Source organism: Opisthorchis viverrini (genome assembly GCF_000715545.1).
Source record: "Opisthorchis viverrini unplaced genomic scaffold opera_v5_204, whole genome shotgun sequence".
NCBI classification, from domain to species: domain Eukaryota; kingdom Metazoa; phylum Platyhelminthes; class Trematoda; order Opisthorchiida; family Opisthorchiidae; genus Opisthorchis; species Opisthorchis viverrini.
Genome location: NW_008751860.1, coordinates 897,693 through 905,762, shown reverse-complemented (window position 1 = coordinate 905,762; position 8,070 = coordinate 897,693). Strand labels below are relative to the sequence as shown.

General features: G+C 43.6%; 1 protein-coding gene across 1 annotated transcript in view; it reads left to right on the top strand.

Moving 5' to 3' along the window:
* Positions 1–1,373: 1,373 nt before the first annotated feature.
* Positions 1,374–8,070, top strand: part of T265_14492 (hypothetical protein) — a gene marked incomplete at both ends in the record, with an annotated part of 11,820 nt that continues 5,123 nt past the window's right edge. The window contains 3 exons of the mRNA XM_009173890.1: positions 1,374–1,430; positions 4,759–5,271; positions 6,407–6,572. Coding sequence (XP_009172154.1) covers positions 1,374–1,430; positions 4,759–5,271; positions 6,407–6,572 — 736 coding nt within the window. The remainder of the gene's footprint in view (positions 1,431–4,758; positions 5,272–6,406; positions 6,573–8,070) is intronic.

The window sequence follows — 8,070 nt, the reverse complement described above, 5'->3', positions numbered from 1 at the left end:
GTTTATTGATTTGTGTGGGTCAGTACTTGCCAGGACAGTCTGTGCAACAAAATCGCGTTGGCTTTTGGCGATTTAGGTTGCGTACTTCAGATCAAGCCACTTGTGTTGGTGACCCTTCTAAACGGTAACTGAAAACTGCTGTGTATCGGTTCAACTAATCTGAGGCCGCCCTCCACACGATTGCCACTTCCGCGTCTTTTACGCCACCCATACTGGGGTCGTGTGGGAAGCTTTCACACTACTTTCACACATCATAACATCAACATGTGTTTGTTTCCCACCGCTGCTGAGTACTCGCCATGCGTTCTACTACCCTTCACGTCTCTTTGTGGTCTGTCATGTGTCTTGTTCTCACAATTTTGGTAAAAACGTGTGCAATCAAGTATTTTGATTCCAGCAATTGTTAACCAAACCCTTCTGGAACAATCACTTCCTGGTACGTTCTAAACCGCTTTAACTGAGTGAAACCATTCTGTCTCTAGAAGCCGCGAAACATTTTACGGTTGTTTCATCATCGTTGGGAAATACCAGGAAATACGAAGAATCTCAACGGTAATTCACTAACCGTTGACTAGCGATGGGACTGGTCTTGATTTAGCCAGCAAATTGCCTCAGAAAACTTCAGCTGCCCATTCAACGTCATATGATGGGACTTTGGCTAAGTTTTTTTGTGAGGCATTCATAGAAAAGAGTTCCTTGGCGGACATTTATTCTCCTCTTGAATAAGTTAACCGTAGTTTATTGCTAGTCAGAAGGTTCAGGAATCTCAAACAGGATAGCACCTCACTGGAAACGTCAAACTTTGCCAAGCAGTTGAGAAGCGCCGGGGGACTGTTTCATCATTTGTAAAATAATGCACTGCTCCTTTTAGCCGTTATATAAACAGTGTTCTGTTGTCTGCGGGGAAGCACGAAATTCAAACGAACGAGATGAGTTTGAAAAACACTGTTTATCATAATGCTGAACATGAGAGGCAACAAGACCAAAAAAATCTCTACAGGCGAACGAAACACACTCACTGGCATACCATACTGGCTTACTTTGATTTCAGCAGCCCTACGAGTAGTATATTATGTCCGAAACTCAGGGGTCGTGTTCTTGAACGGGAAGATTTTACATGTTGTGTGAATATTGACCATGACAAGACATACGTTTTCTTCGTTGTGCCAACGTTGCCAAACTATGACTGCCAAGTAATCGGACAGAGATGAGTGACTCAAGGACTGATTAACTCTAACTGCGTGACAAGAAATGAACTATGTTCACTGAAGACTAATCAGCTCCAATCCAAATTCTTCATCATGTTTGTCTTTGCAGATAAAACTCCATCCCGTCAGTCTTCACCATCACTTGACCTGGAGAACGACGGTTACATGAGTAGCGACAACCAAACGGACACCATTCGACTGTCAGATTTGAAAGCTCCAACTGTAAGTCACCATTATCCCCGAATGTGTGGCTTGAAACCGTCGCCAATTTTACGGCCGTGGAGCAATGGACGAGTGTTTTTTTTCAAACCGATTGGGAAATGTTTGCCCTTAGCGCATGATCTCAATTTTCAAAAAGACGTTTTTACCCAGAATGTGTTTTTCTTGAACTGTTGACTCGTTCAAATGTGTTTACGTGTTATCTCAAAAGGGATGTCACTGAACTAGAAAAGCACTTCAAATAGGTTTACATCTTTCGAATTCCTGAAGCATTACTAGGTCAGACATTCTCATTTTCCATTTTCACCCTAAAATAGTTTTAAATCTTAAAATTCTTAAACGAATTTCCACTAACTCGGTTTTGTGCCCAGTTGGGTGTATCCTTTGGCGCGTTACCATGGAAAGCCTGGTGGCGTACGTCATCCACAAAAAGCAAATGGAAATTTTACTCTTATCTTACGGCAGTTGTTTGGCGCTAAAAGTAAATGCAACCAATCCACTTGCTTGGCAGCTCATCCGGGAATGCACGTGAAACAAACGAGAATTACGTTTGCTCTAGAAGCCTATTGGTGGAGTCGACGGACCAGTTAGAAACAACGTCACTGTATGGCGCGCGGGAAGAAAGCTAGATTTATTCTAGTCGTTTTACTTCCAGCCCCAGCTGAAGCACTGTGGTTAGAATTCCTAGTTACAGTTTGCAGCAAGTATGGAGCATCTAACCATTTGCTTCTCGTTTTGTCCTCGTTTTTCTCCACATGGTCTTGTGGCTATTTTGCATGCTGAAAGGGGCATTAGCCACAAGTTTGCTTTGGTCAGATTCCATTCCGAATTTCATACTTGGATCTTGTCGGCTTAACTACAAGTTCACTTTGTTTACCCAACCGGGCTGTGTGAATTCTTAGACTGTCTGCCAACGGAATAAAATGTCTGAACACCGTTAGGCCTTCCGGTTGTGAAGAGAGATCATCACTTTGTGTAAACAGCTCTTTTCTGTAACGATTAAGTCCCTCTTATGAAGAGAAATTCTCAAAAGGTACCCATTTTGTTTGACTACATCAGACATTCGCTGTGGCTTGTGAGCAAGTGGATTAGGCACTAAGAACAGGACAACAAGGGCCTGGGGATCGTACAGATCAGGATCATATCGTTCATGAATAACGTTGTAGTAATAGTTCGCCCTTGAACCATTAACAGCGCCACTCATGTGTATACTATTCCCCTAGCTCAACCACGAGAACATCCCATCACTGCTAGGAAAGTCGAACTCCGTAAGTAGAGATCAATCTGGTGAAATACACTCATTTGCAAACCAATTTGGTTTTAACGAAAGACTCATCCGGAACCCAGCTGAATGTCTCTTTGCTGATGTTTTTAAACAACCAGGCTATCTCATGTTTCAGTTGGTGTGATACACGTATAGACGTAATGCATTATTCATGAGACTGCTGAATGCACTTCAGCAGCCCATGTGATTATGGACGAGAGATTCCGCTGAGTTACAGTTGAGTCTTCCGTCAAAACCAATCCAGTATGCGAAAGAATGTATTTCGCCAATTTCGTGCGATTTGGGTGTCAAGTAGAACATCAGAGTGACAGAAACTCGGGGACTGCGCCTACCTGATGAGCCCCGAAAATGGTGAAACCGGTTTTGCGGTTTTGAGGAGTTGCGTTGTAAAATTAGTAAGTTATTACCGACAAACAAGTGCCCGCCCGTCAAATATTTACACACGTTCATATATACTCTGCGACGCGCTCTGAAGCACCACTTTGCACACTAACAGAGTAGAACCTTTGATCTGTGTGATCCCTGATCAATGTTCTTAACCTCGACTAATGTCGTTCAAGGTCACGAACGCAGCGCGGCCAATAATGCGGATAATTCACCCGCTACGTGGATCACCAAAGTACTGAAATTTAGAGTTTGGCTGCGTTAACCAGAAAACCGTCCGTAAACTACTACTGACAGACGGAAAGCTTTACCGTTCCTGAAACACAGGAATGTTGATTTATGCGACGAAACTAGTTCGTCAAAAATATAGCTACACCGTCATACTGCATATCGTTTTCCAGTACGCCAATGCTCGCTAGTTTAGCTAATGAGGCCACGTTTGTTTAAAGATCATACAATAAGCCTTTAAGTAAAGCTGGGTGCCAGGTAAGTATCCCGTCGAAACTACTCATTTTTGGGTTCAAGTAAAACACAAATTTGACGGGAACTCGGGGAATGAGTCTACTTGATGAGTCCCCCGGGAAAAGCGAAACCGGTCATGTGCTGTTGAATAGTTTACAGCGACTTTATGGGTAGTTTTCTTTGTGAAAATGATGTTTTCTTTCCGAAATTAGGTCAGGTCGCATAAGGCAGCGGACAGTTTACACAAATCCCCCAAAAGACCCAGATTTGAGTGTGTTAGTGCTCTAGTTGTGACGTAAGTAAGTTGATTATTAGAAGGATACAAGCACTAACAAACGTCTGCCTTACTAGAATGTGATGAATACAATATTTAGGTGTACTTGATAAAAATAAATAAATGCCAAAAAGTGGCTTATCGTTTGGGGACACTTGCTGAGAGCTCCTGAGTGAAGTTCCGGACACGGGACGTATCTTCTCTGCAGTATAGCTGCTGAACGTTTTCCGTAGTTGCCTGTGGAGACTTGCGGAGCTCTGTTGACTTCTACTCTGTGCGCGCGTGTGTGTGTTGAGCCTAGTTGTATGCCCATTTATTGTGTGCATTGTGAAGAGAGGGGTGTCTCTTCGTGTTTGATGCTTGCACAAACATGAATACAACTTGACCTAATGTGTTGAAGTTCATAATCCTGGCGCGTTACGCAAGTGGTAGCCGCGTGAACAAAAACGGATGACGTTGGCTGACGTTGCAAGTGGGACAGGATTTGTCACGTGACGCGTGATCTGATGAGTGACCTCTACAAGTGCACGCAGCTCATGCCGGTGAAGTAGTGGCAACACACTCACATCTCGGACAACCAGAGCGCCAATACACCCAAAGGATTTAGGCGTACTTGGAAATCCATTTCGATTGGGCGTTCGATGATTGGTCGCGAGTTGTACTTTGACAAAAACACGGTTCTCCCGGGCAACTTTCTTTTGTTTTGGATTTCCTCCTACCGGTCACGGTGGCTTAATTTGCGAGTATGTATATTCGTGTAGTCAGTTTCGCGCAACATCCGAATAGACGTCGGGTTCAAAAATCCGACTTGCTTTCACCCACGGGTGGAAACTAAAAAACTTTGGTTGTATGACATTTAGACAAAGGATTCACTCAACATCATTAAAACTGTCTGCACGCGGAAACTATTCCACTTCCATCCCCAGATCGGATGCTCCTGCTTCCATCTGCCACGCATCAAGTTGCACACAAAACGAATACGGCAATTCAGTGATTCACCCTCACAGCTTTCGTTGGACATTATTCAGAATGGTGTCTCAGCAAACAAGCAAGTCCGATGTAATGTCCCCAAACGGGACAACGATGATGTGCACGAGACAGCCTGGAGCGACGGTTGTGTTTTTGGCAACCGAGCCGAAAGTCTAAGCGAACTAACCGAGGATGCTTCTCAAGTCACTGCCCTCAAACTGACAGTGCCGGATTCCAAATCCCAGGACAATGCTCCGAAGCAAACGAAGCGTCGACTCAAACTCTGTGCGCCGTGTACCATGGAGAACAAGTTCAATGCTTCCGTGCAAATTCGGAAAGCAAAGAAACTGTTTAGCGTATTCTGTTGGGCTGTCCTGACAACGGCAATGCTAAGCATCAGTCTAACCATCTGGATTCTTTGTGGCACTCAGTCGTTTGTGCTTGCACAGCTCCCCAATGACACAACTTCGGTAAGTTGGACCGATTTCCTGGTATTTTCTGCTCGCTGATGTAGCTTTGAGGTGTGACTAGTTGGAGACGTACTTTTATGATAACAGCTGCAGGTTCGAAAGTCCTTGGGCAGAATACATTGCAGTTAAGGTGTTAACACTGACTGCCTCTAACTGTGGAGGTCCGAAAAATTATCCCGTAAACACCGTCAATAAAAGTTGGAATTATGGCGCAATACAGTATGAGAAACCATTGCCGTAAAGGGGATAAAACGGGAAGTGACCAATCAAAGCCTGCCGGTATTGGGAGAAGATTTTTGGATTTTCATCTGGGATTTTTTTTCCTGCAATTCAATACAATTGATGCTGAAATGCTGAGATGCATCACACAGTTGTTTCACTCTTACTTCAACTCCCTGTAGTACGCACTTCAGATGTAGCTGCACTCATTTTTTAAACTTGGAAAGCAGATCACTTGATCACGTGCTGACCGGCTTCGTGGGTGACAACCCAGATGGATAAAACCCGAATGGTCAAAAGTTCTCATTTCTATGGGCTATTCCTCCAATCTATGTTTCATAGATGCTTATCCACACTCATCAATACCAGGCCCAATGGAATCACAATTTTACTTCGTTTTATTTAGGATATGCATTCAGTTCTGTCATATATAATACCTAGTGAAACAATCGAAGAAAATGTCGATTTCGGTTAATCAATTAGTGACCTATTGATCGTTTAATTCCCACCGCAACTTTGTCAACTTTTCAGGCGAAACTAGTAGAATTCTCAAATTTTGACAAGTCATCATAAACCTCTCAACCATATGCCATCGAGCGGGAACTATGGACTTGCCCAACTAGCGAAATGCACTCGTATTTGCAAACCAATTCGATTTTGCGGGAGACTCACCTGGAACCCAGCTGAATCTCAGGTTTTTGATGAATGAAATATTTAGCTGAGTACTAGGTGAATCCCCGCAAAACCAAATTAGTTTGCAAATGAGCTAACTTAGCCAGTTTTGTGCCACTGGGGTTAAAGTAGGGCTGTGTCTATCTGATGAACCCCAAAAGGGCGAAACTGGATATTGGCTGCCTAAGGGTCTTCAGCAACCTTGTGAGTGTTTGGTTATTGGTCTGTTCGCCGAGATTGCCAGTTGGATTGCAAACGTTTCATCACCAATCGAGATGACATCGTCAGTGGAGGGTTGAATAACGATGTCACTGACGATGTCACCTCGATTGGCGATGAAAAGTTTGCAATCACGGCGAACAGACCAATAACCAAACAGCGCACCCGAACTATCTACATTCCACAGCATTGTGAGTAGTGCATTGCGTCTAAGCTTACCTAACTGTTTTTTAAACAGTGTTTTCGCAAAATCTATGTCTGATTGCCTGACATAATTTTTGAATTTTTGGTCCAATACACTAAATTAATAGCCAAAATAACCACTAGAATAACTGACCAATTTTCCTGACAGTACGAACACGACTGATATCGTAAATCAGGGATGAAATGGGTGCTTGGTTTCAGCAAAACTCCCAAAGAGAAAAAATCATTCCTTGCCTTCAGTGCACCCCCAAAACTTGGTTGCTTGGTCTTTACCCCGTTTCATGCAAAGCGGCTTCACTGGCAAAAGATTCCACACAAGTGTAACGGTAGATACTACTGATGGGGCATACCAGTAGTATGTTTTCTCTTAAATTCCCTCCGCGTCTCTTGCAGAATCTGTGGAGTCGCATTTCTTTGTATTTGAGTAGCAGTCAGGAAGATGCGTTCAAGGGAAGATGGATATTCAGTTCTTTTGTAAACAAGATGTATATGAGAGTTTTGCTTCCCTGTCCAATATTCTGTAACTGTTCAGTTGGTTTTTTTAATAAAGAGCTCCGTAGTGAAGACCTTCTCGCTCTCATATGCAGCTAACAACAAAGGCCGCATGAGTGCGGCTCAGCTGTTCACGTTGTTAGTTGACAGACGGTCTTTCAAAGCCCCGCGGGACAGGAGTTAGGCTATCTTAATATATGGACATTGATGAATGTCTCCTCTACTTTGTTTCATCGTGTCCAACACCCGGAACTGCACTTTTTCGGTGTTTCTTGTGGCTTCGATGGCACGTTCCCGACACGGATTCTACTAGAAAGCTTTGGGCAAACACTGGGTGTCCCAATCAATGTATCGCTGCAATCAGGCGTCATGACTGAGGGAACACCGATATTTACTGAACTTTGTCGTCCAACGATGTATTTTCTTGACTAGACGAGCACCTCCAATGCACAGTCACACTATAGAAATACTGTTCTTTGGCTTGCTACTCCATTTCAGTGAGCCCTTGGGCAGCATACTGTCAGTTAACGTGAGCAGTTTGCATGCATTCCCATCGCAATCATCGCACTACTGACTCACTTGTTGCTTGGTTCGGAAAAAACGCACCAATTATGCGTTAAAGCTTCAAGGTAAAAAAAAGGAACGTCAAATCGGCAGGCATCAAACAATAACCACAGCACTAACACACTGTAACCAATGTGATCACATTTCCACAGAGGTGGAAATTTCGAAGAGTTCATGGTATGCAGCACCGGTTTACCTCTTCGTTCAAAGCGTGTCGATATCAATTCAGTTCTAAAATTATCCGGCTGGTAATCTCTTTCGACTAAGCGTCTCTTTTAAGGCATTTGCAATGTTCGAACGAGGCATGAATACTGGGATACCGTATTTATTGGCAGTCCGATTATTTATGAAGCTCATTGTGTCTCAGCCAGATGCGCCGTCTGTACGAACCGCCTGGCTGATGCGTGGTTTTGACCTTGAAAACAAAAA